The 12,254-nt window shown below is 37.7% G+C and overlaps 2 protein-coding genes and 1 non-coding gene across 4 annotated transcripts in view; 2 read left to right on the top strand and 1 right to left on the bottom strand.

Annotated features, from left to right (window-relative positions):
* Window positions 1–6,972, bottom strand: part of bcorl1 (BCL6 corepressor-like 1) — a 43,719-nt gene extending 36,747 nt beyond the window's left edge. The window contains exon 1 of the mRNA XM_015044788.1: window positions 6,862–6,972. The gene's annotated coding sequence lies outside the window, so the exon portion shown is untranslated. The remainder of the gene's footprint in view (window positions 1–6,861) is intronic.
* On the top strand, window positions 4,298–4,370 carry trnav-uac (transfer RNA valine (anticodon UAC)). Its single transcript has one exon. It is a non-coding gene; the product is annotated as a tRNA-Val (tRNA).
* A 119-nt stretch (window positions 6,973–7,091) lies between the features above and the next one.
* cstf2 (cleavage stimulation factor, 3' pre-RNA, subunit 2) overlaps window positions 7,092–12,254 on the top strand; it is a 16,708-nt gene continuing 11,545 nt past the window's right edge. The window contains exons 1-7 of one of the 2 annotated variants that reach the window (XM_015044793.1): window positions 7,092–7,331; window positions 7,536–7,614; window positions 8,549–8,718; window positions 8,806–8,942; window positions 9,186–9,305; window positions 9,783–9,902; window positions 10,661–10,781. In XM_015044793.1, the coding sequence (XP_014900279.1) occupies window positions 7,235–7,331; window positions 7,536–7,614; window positions 8,549–8,718; window positions 8,806–8,942; window positions 9,186–9,305; window positions 9,783–9,902; window positions 10,661–10,781 (844 nt within the window). In that variant the 5' untranslated portion in view covers window positions 7,092–7,234. The remainder of the gene's footprint in view (window positions 7,332–7,535; window positions 7,615–8,548; window positions 8,719–8,805; window positions 8,943–9,185; window positions 9,306–9,782; window positions 9,903–10,660; window positions 10,782–12,254) is intronic. The other variant, XM_015044794.1, reaches the window with a different exon arrangement.

Genomic DNA, 12,254 nt, shown 5'->3' with positions numbered 1-12,254 from the left:
CTGCAGGGCTCATGAATCTCACAAAGCTGGAGGTATTTTGTTGGAACAAAGGAAGAAAAAAGCTTGCTTAACCTGTTCTACATGTTGACTCCGCATTTTGTTTGATAATCGGTTCCTTTTGTTGTCATTTGAGATACCAAAAACAACAAGGTTCTAATTATATGGTGTTTTAACTTTTCAGAGTAGCAAGAACTTAAGATGTGTTCAATATTTTCTTTTTGCATCACTGTATTTTTTGACTAATTTGAAAATTTTCAGAAAGTAATGAGCACATGATGAATTCTGACTCTCCCCACATACAATTTTATCTAATAATCCTGCCTGCAGTGCCGGAGCCTGGATCAGTGAAAGTCTGTCCGGCTCTCAAGGTCTGCTATTGTACGCCATATGATAAATAGATGAAGCTGTCATCCCCATATTCTTGAACAAAGCCTTTCTGCCCTTCACTGCAGTGAACATGGCTAAAAATGAGAGAATTAGACTCAGAAGTTTGACAGGTAGATTCAAGAAGTGGATGAAAGAAAATAGTTTGATGTTAAATTAGTTTGATAGTCCAGCTTGTAAGATTGGGACAGTTGCTTGATTGAGATATTTTTGATGTGCACATTAATCAATGACAAAAACACTAAATTTCCAAAATATCCATACATTCACATGTAAAAGCACAAATAAATCTATTAACTCTAAGGATCAGAAATGTCAAGTAAGACAATCTTCTTTTAGACTTTCATACAGTTTAGAGTCCTTTTGAAAAGATCCTAGTCCTGGAGTCACAAGAGTTTATTGAACATTCAGTCACAAATAACATGCGTTACCTCTTCCACACATGTGCACTGCCAATCAGCTGGCTAAAAGAGGGACAATACATTGCATTTTTGCAATGTATTGTGCTATTTGGGAAAAATTGCAGTCACAAAATACTTGGTGTTTAACCTAAATTAGTACCACCTAATAATCCTATTACCAGAGCACTGCACTTAACTCTAAACTATAAATATGGACTAAAAGAAAGAAAAACACATAAATATGACTGAAGAACAATTAAATGCAAGGAAAGCAATTAAAACAAACAAGGCCAAATTAGGCCATGTTGACACTGAAAAACTTTAATAGAAATGCATTTGAAGATTATTTTAGATTAGGCAGTGAGGAACACTAGAAATGTTTTCAGTTTTTACCAGCTAAAAAATGTGCAGCAGCATTTTGAACCAGCTGCAAATACAAGAGGAAAAACTAACTCACGCCAACATAAAGTCCACTAAAGACCATTTAAGATGGATCTCTGTCTCAGAGATGCATATACATTGGTATATCACAAATTATCACAATAATTAATAGAAAAACCTTTATTTGCCACACAGATCCCTCTATTCTGCCGTCTTTATTTTAAGCAGTACTAATGACCTTGCATTAAAAAAGGTGTGACAAGGTTTGACAAAGAAGCTTCAGGGACACGTTGAGATTGAATAATAAACTCAGTCATGCTGCTTCTCTCTGTAGTCTTAGTTTGTTGTTGTAAATGTTACACTCAGTCTCTCATGTTTTAACCTTTTTATGTGTGCCATGTATCTGTTGTGAAATATTAGAAATAAACAACCCATACTTTGACTAAATAGTATCATTGTGTGTTTGAATGTGTTGCTGCTGTCAGACATCCATGTACAGCTATGGTTGACATGGATATCATATTAATTTTAGGGATTTAATTATGAATTTGTACTGACACAATAGATAAAAGTGTAAAATGTGTGTCAAAATGTACATACAAACTCAAATATATGCATGCATTCACCCTCACCAGTACTTGGTTAAATGTCCTTAGTAAGTACCACAGAGAAACTACACACTTCCATCAATGCATATCTGGTATAACTCTTTCTCAATAATTAACCAGAGGTGGGTACTAACTAACAAACTAAATAGTTACATTTACTGTAGTACATTTGGAAAAAATGCACTTTTAGTTGTACTTTTACTGCATCATAGGTGAGATATATATTTTAATCCATGGCTACCTTACTATATCTAGAAAATGAACCACACGTATTTAAAATGTATGTTAAAGTGATACTTCTAGTATGTAAACAAGTTTGTTCTAAAGTAATTTTCTATCTGCTGAGCCTTTTGCAGGTCAAGTGAATGTACAGTAAACACTGCATATTGTCACTAAAACTACTTTGCACTTTTTTAGCACATGTACATCACCTACTTCAAGTACTTAAAAAGCTTTATGATGTAAAACTATTTTTTTATGCCTACATTTCTTATTTTGTAGTGATGCTACTCATTTGAAACATTTTACTCTTTAAAACATCAGAATTACATAACTATATAATTTTGTCTATCTGTTTACATCATTTTTCTAAATAGATGCTATGATCTGTTACTCAGTACTTTAACTTGTGATCAACTGAAAGGTCCCAACATAGAAACTGGTATTGAAGTGAATCTACCAATATTACCCCCCGATCAAACCTCAGGAGGCTCCTGCTGTAGCCTGTAGCCACTAAGATGTGGCTTTCTGCTGCTGCTGCTTCACTCTATTGAGTTTATCTGTGATTGTACTGTTTGGTGTTAGCTGATGTGATGGCAGTGATGTATGTTTGTGCTTGCATGTTCTGCAGAGCAGGAACCTGCTGAAAAACTGTATTTGTTCTGAGTCAGGCCAGATTACTTTTTAATCTTTTCTTGTTTTATTTTTCTAAATAAAACAAATAAATAAAAATGAGCTCTGCCATTTCTGATCAGGGTGCTTATTTATCTTGTCAGAGTTATAGCAGACGCTTGTTTGTGGCAGCAAAAAAGCATGAGGGTTCTAGCTTACACATGAATATATGCACCAAGGGCCGGATATAGAAGGATGTGGGTCCCTGGGCTGGGGCCAGTTTTGGTGCCCTATCCAATAAGGAAAAATATTCTATTAATGGAAATTACTGTAAATTAATACATAGTTTCACGTGACATCACACTTTCAGGAACTTTGTAGCTGGAAGCCATCTTGGTAGGTATCTGTAACTAACTGTTCATGACAGTTGCTATGGAGTTGGTATGACAACAATAAACAAGACACATTCTTAGAGCTAGCCCTCGCCTAGTTTCTAATCTATAAATCTATCTAATTTATAAATAATATAAGTACATTACAACTCTTACTTGATTACTCAATTTTTGAGTACTCTTCTTTCATTTTGTTGATCTCAAAGCCATGGTTCATCTGTGCTTTGTGCTACGCTTGCCGAACAAGATGGCGGTTAAGTGGCGGGGATCACTTCCGGTTCAGACTTGTGGGACAATAACTCCATGTTGTTCCCAAAGAAATTGACTGTAACTTCATAATTATCCAATACTTCAATGTGCTGTCTATATTCATAAAAATAACAAAATATTAATAGAACTCAAAAAGAAAAATAAGGAAAGAAAAATCCTTGGGCCCTCTCAAAAATCGGAGCCCTCTGCTACTGCCCGTGTAAGCCCTTTCTCAAATCTGGCCCAGCAACTCCACAATATAGATGGCTGTAACTTCCCACATGGGGATCAGAAATAATATAATATAAATCTAAACTCTAAATCTAATTGGGTTTTTTATAGTCTTTTAAGTAGATTGTTATATAATCATTCCACCCTGAGAAAGACCAGCTGATTAACAGCTCCAAATTAACATAACATTCATGGTGATAATGGGTGGATGTACATTTCTTTACTACGAATAAGACTCTTTCTGTCAAACTTGATCACTTTAAATGTTCCTGCTAAATATACGATCTTTATCTCCGCGACATGTCCGTATTTTTCACACAACACATCAGTGTCCCACATTCACATGACATCATAAGCTGGCGAGGTGCAGCAGCAGCGAGCCATTTCCTTCAGTTTGACCGTCCACACACTAATCACGCACCATACCAGCAGGACACGCAAAAACAGCTTTGTTCCGGACGCTAATCTCGACTAGCTGCCCGTGCGAGTCGGCGGAAAACGAGAAAAGAAATAGGGACAAATTACGAGGATTCGCTCCACTCCGTGTTTATAGTTTACAAGCTGCAGCTCAGGATGATCAGAGACAAAAGCTAACCGTCCCAACAGGAATCGACCCTCAACTGGACGTAAACAGGAGCAGCCGAAAGTAAGCAGGCGAGCGAGCTGGGACTGAGACAGCGCAGCGTGGAGGACACCGTGACTTTCCGCGCTGTCATTCCCATACGTTGTCACAAACAACCGCGCTCTGCAATGCACGCGGAACTGCGCATTCCTCTGGTGTCGCGTTATGTGCCGAGTCCAGGCGCTCGCGAAGCCAGTTGGTTCCATAGTGTAGCGGTTATCACGTCTGCTTTACACGCAGAAGGTCCTGGGTTCGAGCCCCAGTGGAACCAAACGAACATTTTCCACTCTGTCACTAAAAAAGAAGTGAAAATTCATTATTTCCGCCTTTCGGCCGAAAATTCAAACAGTACAAACCTGATGAAAACTTACAGTTCAAATGTGGGCCGTAAATTTTCTTCATGGTTCTCTGGATCTGGCTGATTTTCAGAGCAGTTAATGTGGTTATTTTTTATTTTAGTGCTTCTGTTTCTTTTCCCCATCTTGTTGTCCCTGGTCGCAGCAGATGGCTGCCCTGCCTGAGTCTGGTTCTGCCAGATATTCCTACCTGTTAAAACGGCGTTAATTCTCCCTTGTTGCCAAGGGATCACTCATAGGGAATTGCTGAATTTCTTTGCATAAAAATGTCCCGAGAATATTTTCTGCTATATATTAAGGCAATATAAACACAGTTTGCCCTATTTTTTAATTTTAATATTATTTTTTGGGATGAATCTTTTATTTTACTTGAATTTCCTCACTGGAAGATATGTATACTATATTTTTCTGCTCTATTAACTAAGGATATCTGAATTTGTGAGACAACAGAAACACAAACTTCTTGGCTCAACAGAACCTGCTAGTTTTTCTTTATTCATTAATTTAGAAACTATTTCTGGTCTGTTTGAAAGAAAAAGGCAAAAAAGACCAATTGTTTTGGGAACTAGTGTCTGGAAAATATGCTATTTCCATAAACATTTTGAAAGTGATTCAGGTTAACTATATATATTCGTTTGACTTCTCAAGAGAGTAATAAATCAAAAATCTTCCCAAATGTATTATTTACTGGTGTACAACTTCCTAATAACAGTTAATGTTTCCAGAACTAATGTACAAACCCATTATAACAATAATGTAATTCTTTCTTTTTGCAGAAGTCCTGAGGCATAAATCTTTTTTTATAAAAGTAAGTACACTTTACTGCAATTTTTAAAACTCCCCTTTAGCAAAAGCTGTTCAGAACCCAGAATGTTTTTTTATACATAAATTTATGTGTCAGGACATACTTTAAAAATTTGATGGACTTTGCAGAGTTTAAAAATCTTTCAACTCTAACCTCAAGTGTTCAAAAACATAAAAAGCTGTTCATAAAATCTAAGTACTTCCCTGGTTTCTCACTGCATTTAGGTGAAGGAAGTATCAGGTCAGGTGTTGCTATTTAAATTACTGATCATCAACAAGGGATGCCACCTCTGTTGCCAAGTGTCTGTTAACACGATGCAGTGAGGAAAACACCAGCGATGACCATAGAAAAGCACTAGTTGCTGACCATCATTCTGGCCAAAAAAATATATATATATAGGTGCCATAGGAAAGAAACAGGAAGTAACAGCAAAGGTGAAGCCAGCAAAGATTGCAAACAACCAACAACCTCAAAATCCACAGGCCTCAATTAGTATGTTAAATGTCAAATGACAGAACAATACAATTAAGATAAGACTATCAATCTGCCTTAGGTTTGGAAATATTAATCCCTGCAATATTCTTTGAACAAATGAGACAAAGTAAAGCTTTTTGGCAATAATACAGAATGCCATACTTAAAGGAAACTAATCATACCATGTAATCAATATATCTATCCTTCTGTATACCAATAAATTCAAAATATGATGTCATCTGTCTGACTTTTGAATTTTTACACAAACTAGGTCATGAAATAGAACAATAGTCCAAAACACAGCCATAAATTGAAATAAATCAACAAATTGCAATGAGCCAGTCAAAGTCCAAACCTCCGCAGGATGGGAATGCTGTGGTAAGACATGCCTGTAAACCTCATATCAGAGAAGTGATGTTGTAATAACTCCCCGGAGGTGCGAGAAACTCATATTGTCAAAAATATTCAACCTCCACCCCTCCTTTTTTTTTTTTTTTTTTACAATGTTAAACCTCAATGTACTTCATTGAGATTGTATGTGATGTCAGAAAAGTATAAACATTTTTCACAAATAAAACTTTATAAAGTGTGGCATGCATTTATTCATTCATCTGTCAAACTCAATCAGATTGGTTGGAAAGAGTTCGTGAACTTTATTTTGTAGCCCGTATCATCCTATTACCAATTTTATTTTGTAGTTGCTTTGATTTAAAAAACTGCATTGTGTCTATGCATTGGTGTGTTTTTAGTTGTATTAAATACAAATAGAACTACAAACCACACTTTTGATATTTTTATTTGTAAAGAAAATCTAAACAAAATGTATCCTGTATCTCTTCTGTCACTTCACAACCATAAAATCCAAGATTGTAGTTATAATGTGCTGGAATGTTAAAAAGTTAAAGCGGTATAAATATTTTGTAGTGTATTTCAAGAAGAATAGATAAACTGATGTGAAATTAATGTGTTTTTTCTACAAATTTAATGTACATGACTCGGTCTCTCTTTTATCAGCCTCCACAGGTGTTAACTGTTAACTAACTGCAACACCCTCCTGATATTTTAACGGCTGCTATTTACTAGCTAACGGGCACATAAAAAGTATTAAAAATAAAACATTTACTGACCTAATCTTCTGCTTTGTTGCGGAACAGCTGCATCTCCATCGTTCAGTTCACCTGGTTGACTTTTTAGGAAGGAAAACGTGACTTTGTAACCGTCCATCTCTCTGTTTCTATGCTGGGGGAATAAAGAAGGCAGCAACGGTTACCGTAGCAACAGCGCCATCTGCGTTCTAATAGAAAGTGACGACCGGTTGTCTTCGGCGTTGTTCGACGTTAATAACGGAATAAATTAAAACTCTCGGGGATCGGTTAGTGAAATTTTTGAAGAGGTCGAGAGAGGTCGCGCTGCTGGTGTTTGAGCGCGGCGCCTCTTCTAACAACCGGATGTTGTCTCCTGCTGATATCCTCCGGTGCTACGTTCATTGTGGTCCCCAAAATGGCGAACGTTGCTGCAGCTACCGTGGCCGCTGCGGCCGCAGCTGCCGCCGCGAACAGAGACCCAGCCGTGGATAGGTCACTACGATCGGTTTTCGGTGAGTTCAGCTTTAATAGCAGCGGCCAAAGCATGAAACAGTAAAATAAATCAGCTAATGAATGGAGACGTCCTAGCTTACACGTATGGCCATGTAGCGGAGGAACAAAACTCGACGCTAATAAGCAAATAGCTTCGTAATTTGAAGTGTGAGCTTCTTTTTTGTTTTTATTCAATATTCTATCATTTTGAATTCTTATTTCAGTTGGAAACATTCCATATGAAGCCACAGAAGAGCAGTTGAAAGACATATTCTCCGAAGTCGGACTTGTTGTCAGCTTCAGGTAAGTAAAGGAGAAACATTACAAGGATAAAAGTGCACATAATTGTCTCCATCCATTGTTTTTGTTTAATACAAGTGCCTCTAAGTAAAGTAGGATATATCAGATAAGGCAGCTGATTTCTGTAAATCAATTAAATTAAAACGTAAATTTGGAATATTGTATACAAAAATGTCGTAACTCCTGCATTCCTTGGAATAAATCTATCCTGAAAAAGAAGCATATCACTCTGTATATCACATGTGTCAAACTCAAGGCCCAGGGGCCAAATCTGGCCCGTCGTAGCTTTCGTGGCCTTCTAGACTCCAAATTACATCAATAAATCCCTCCAGTTTTTTATAAATCCACAAAACTCACACAAAATCGACAGATTCCCATATTTTTTTCTCAAAGGTTTTCCAAACACATTTGGCTTAAGTGACTGCTTCCTCAGCTTTACTTGATGTCAAGTTATATCTGTGACAGATACAGTGATTAATAAAAAGTCGTTTTTAGCATCATACATTAGCTCAAATATTGGAAAATTCCTTACAAATATTTCTAAATTAGCACGACAAAATCTGTGATTTAAATTGCAGAAAAACCACAAAAACCACAAAATCTTGGATGGACTGGTCAGTGTGAAAAGATGTTCAATATTATTTAATTTTAAGAACCACTTATTGAATGCTATAGCTATTTATTGATAATTTAACAATTTAATGGGTTTTATCAGTACAATCTGGCACTACAGGCCCTTTAAGAACATTCAGATATATACACCTCTGCTGTATGTAATAAATATAAATGAGGTTTAGTTTTTTAATTTAATTATTTAAACAAAAAAAAAACTTTCCTATGGTACCCTAGTTTATTGATATGTGTCATCCGTTGCGTCTTTTTGTGGTGTAGATGCTATTGTATGTTACTGTGAGTGTATGTCCCTTGTTTTTCTCAGGTTAGTGTATGACAGAGAGACAGGAAAGCCAAAGGGATATGGCTTCTGTGAATACCAGGACCAGGAAACGGCCCTCAGTGCCATGAGGAACCTGAACGGGAGAGAGTTCAGTGGTCGGGCTCTCAGAGTCGACAATGCAGCTAGCGAAAAAAATAAAGAAGAGCTCAAAAGTAAGTTACTGCATTAGTTAAAGCAAAGGAGATGTGGTTATGATTTCTGTCTTTGTGTGAAGAAACCGTTCTTCCTTTTCCGCACAGGTCTGGGCACCGGAGCCCCCATCATCGAGTCTCCTTTTGGAGACAGTGTGTCGCCAGAGGAGGCTCCAGAGTCCATCAGCAGAGCTGTGGCGAGTCTTCCACCTGAGCAGATGTTTGAGTTGATGAAACAGATGAAGGTAAGTTGGTTTACTGGATCTGTGACTGACTGTCCAAAATGTAATAGTTAATACATATAAAACTGAGCTTAAATGTAGCGAGAACTCTGCTGATGTAAGTCTGTAATTGTATGAAAGTTTGACTTGGAACCTGCATCTTTGTTTACCTCCTGTTGTGTATTTTGAAGCTTCTATCCAGTGTGTACCTGATGTTAACCTGATGTTTTATTTGTCTGATTTGTGAAATTTGATTTCTCTCCCCAGCTGTGTGTACAAAACAGCCCCCAGGAGGCGAGAAACATGCTGCTGCAGAACCCGCAGCTGGCCTACGCTCTGCTGCAGGCGCAGGTGGTGATGCGGATCGTTGACCCGGAGATCGCCTTGGTGAGAGTTAGGCCTGTCGATAAGCAATAAATCAATTAATCGCATGATAAATTAAGATGAGCTCAATAATTTCCATTTGCATGATTTGTTGTTTTTCTCTTTTCTCTCTTTCCACCAAAAACTGAAAGTCTTCAGTCTGGTGCTTTGGTCTCAACTAGGCCCCTTTTTTTTTTGAAGCACAATTTTGTTTAGATAGACTTCATAATTAAATTTATTTGTTGATTATGTTGTTTTGTTTATTTACTTTGGGTATTTCAAATGTCTCCAGTGTTAAATTAGAATTTAAAGTTTATTGATCTTTGGGTGTTCTTGCATTATTATGCCATTCCAATTATAATACCTGAAAATGGTCTCAAAACAACAATATTACCGTTTATCGCGAAGACAAAAACACGAATAGCTTGTTCTTCATGGCAACATTTGGAATTAGATTTGGGCATTAAGATTTTGATGAAACTGCTTTTCATTTTTGTACAGAAAATGTTGCATCGTCAAACAGCTGTTCAGCCGCTGGTGTCCAGCAGTCAGGGTGGAGGAGCACCGCCTGTCAATCCTCCGGTTCAGCCCAACGTGCAGGTGTCTCAGCCACAGCCTGTGGTAAGATGAACGCCAACCCTCTCTCCAACTCCAATCCTCACGCCCCTTCACAAACACACCTGAATCTAATAAATGGCTCGTTGCCAGAGCTAAATGAGGAAATCCAGCCGTTTGATTCAGGTGTGTTAGAAAAAGGATGCTTCCAAAGGTTGCAGGATAGTTGCTCTCAAGGACTGAAGTTAGAGACTCTGCTCAGATTTCTGGGATTCACATAAAGTAAAAACATAAAGCAAGCTTCCACTGTCCTCGTCCTCAGGTGATTAAATAAATCACATATAATCGCTATAAACTCTACAGTTGTGTTTAATGAAAGTTGAAAATTAATTAAAAGACTGAAAGCAGGCAAACGCGTTACAGGGTCATTGAGGACTGGGCATTTATTGTATTATTCATCAATATCATGAAAATTATCTCATAAGAAATTATTTTTGCTGTTTTTTTCCACCAGTTTGTTCCACAAGAGCATCCATGTATTTAAGAAAATTTGAAAATGTGATAAAAAGCAGTTACTATGTGCAGTTCAAGTTGCGCTCTGTTGCCCTGAAGAAGCATATTTCAAATGGGAATGTTTATCTGTGTGTTTGTTGCTATGATTGCTGCACCATGCATTCACAACCACACAGTTCCCTAAAAAAGAAGCAATGAAGTTTTTTTTATTGTAATTTTTATTGTTCTCACAGCACTACAACAAAATCCAGCAGTAAAATCCTAACTCCACATCGCCCACCATATTAATCTGAGCTTTGTCTCATTATCAGCCGGTCATGCATGTGAATGGAGCCCCTCAGATGATGCAGCCCGCCAACATGGGCGTTGTCCCCAACATGCCTGTACCGGGCCCTGTACCAGGACCCGGACCCGGACAAATCGGACCTCCAGGTAATCGCTACTCGTTTCTTATTCTACTCACTCGTGGCTTCCCATAGTAAGGATTGCATTACATTGTGGGATGTGGTTGAGTAAATATGCTAATAAACATCATTTTTGAAGCATAAAATTTAACTTTCCAGACATAATCTCAAAAGTATTTTCTATACTTCTCAGATTAGAATGTTAATAAAACCCAGAAACCTGCTGGTGATGAGATTAAATTCTTCCCATGTTCTGCTGCGTTAGAAAACAGAATCTGCTTCCTGTATTTGCATTTGGCTCCCCCGACCCGACACATCTGACCAGCAAACACACCGGACGTTCTGGTTTCTAGTGACCGGTTCTGGTTCGCCTGGAGTTTTCTCTGTTTGAAAAGAAAACTCCAAGAGAACCACAGAAAAAAAAAAAGTTCAGTTAAAAGTCAACAAACTTGACAGCTGATTTAGGCCAAACAAACTATGGATCACCCAAATCACCGTAAGAATGTGCGAGGCTTCCTTTTTAGAACTAACAAATCTAAAAATGTAACATTTTAGCATCAAAGTGTTGCACAAATGCAGTTCAGTTATCATAAATTCAGAAAGTATTCAGGCTTTAAAGAAAGTATTTAATATCGTCTACATTAAATTGGTTCTTTTCCTGTTTTTGGTCAGTGAGGATCACCACTGCTAAATACCAAAATAATGCACATTTTACATTGATATTTTTTTACCCTCTCTTCAGATTTGTAAGTTTGTATGAATTTCTTATGCTTGGGGCTCTCCTTCATCTGGAAGTTCCTCTGTTGATGTTTGGAGATTTTGCCTCAGGTCTGTTTCAAGGAGTCTCCCTGCAGACGAACCTTCAGGTTTCATAAAATTGCACCCAAAGTTAAATCTGAGTTGTGAAGGCCCACATTTTAATATATTTAGATGTAGCTGTCGTACATAGAGCAGGTGTTGCACTGAAGTACATCCACAAGTGTGTCTATTTTTAACTTATCAGAAGCTTAGGAAGTGGTGACATCATCACCATCTGTCTCATTATTCTGCTGTTCATCCAATAAATGTAGTTTGGTTTCTAACTGACCACAAACAGGAAAGGTTATGTCTCATTTCTGAGGCTTCTCTGAGTTTCTGCGACGAGCGTTGAAATCCCTCCTGGGTTATGAAGATCAGGCGTCACATTTGGAGTTGATTTGAAATGCAGCGTGGATCTGTGCTGAGCGCGGTGACAGCAGCGCCGGACGCCCTGGAAGACGGCAGAAATAAATCATCTGGGGACGTTTTGCATTAAATTATCTGTATACGCAAAGCTAGAGTCATGCTCTTTTAAGTTTCCAAAGCATCGCCATAGAAACCTATGAGGAAATGGTTGGGATTAGGACCCAGTTTTGAAGGGTGGATTTGTAAAAAAAAAAAAAAAAAAACCGCTTTTTTTTTTTTAGAAGGGGAAAATAATCCAGAGCCCCTCGGAAGGTAAAAACTTTTTTGTTTAATTTCC

The sequence above is a fragment of the Poecilia latipinna genome, unplaced genomic scaffold (assembly GCF_001443285.1).
Source record: "Poecilia latipinna isolate Pla-1442-1.1 unplaced genomic scaffold, P_latipinna-1.0 Scaffold690, whole genome shotgun sequence".
Taxonomy (NCBI): domain Eukaryota; kingdom Metazoa; phylum Chordata; class Actinopteri; order Cyprinodontiformes; family Poeciliidae; genus Poecilia; species Poecilia latipinna.
Note: the sequence above shows the minus strand (reverse complement) of the source record. Positions and strands in the feature narration are given on the sequence as shown.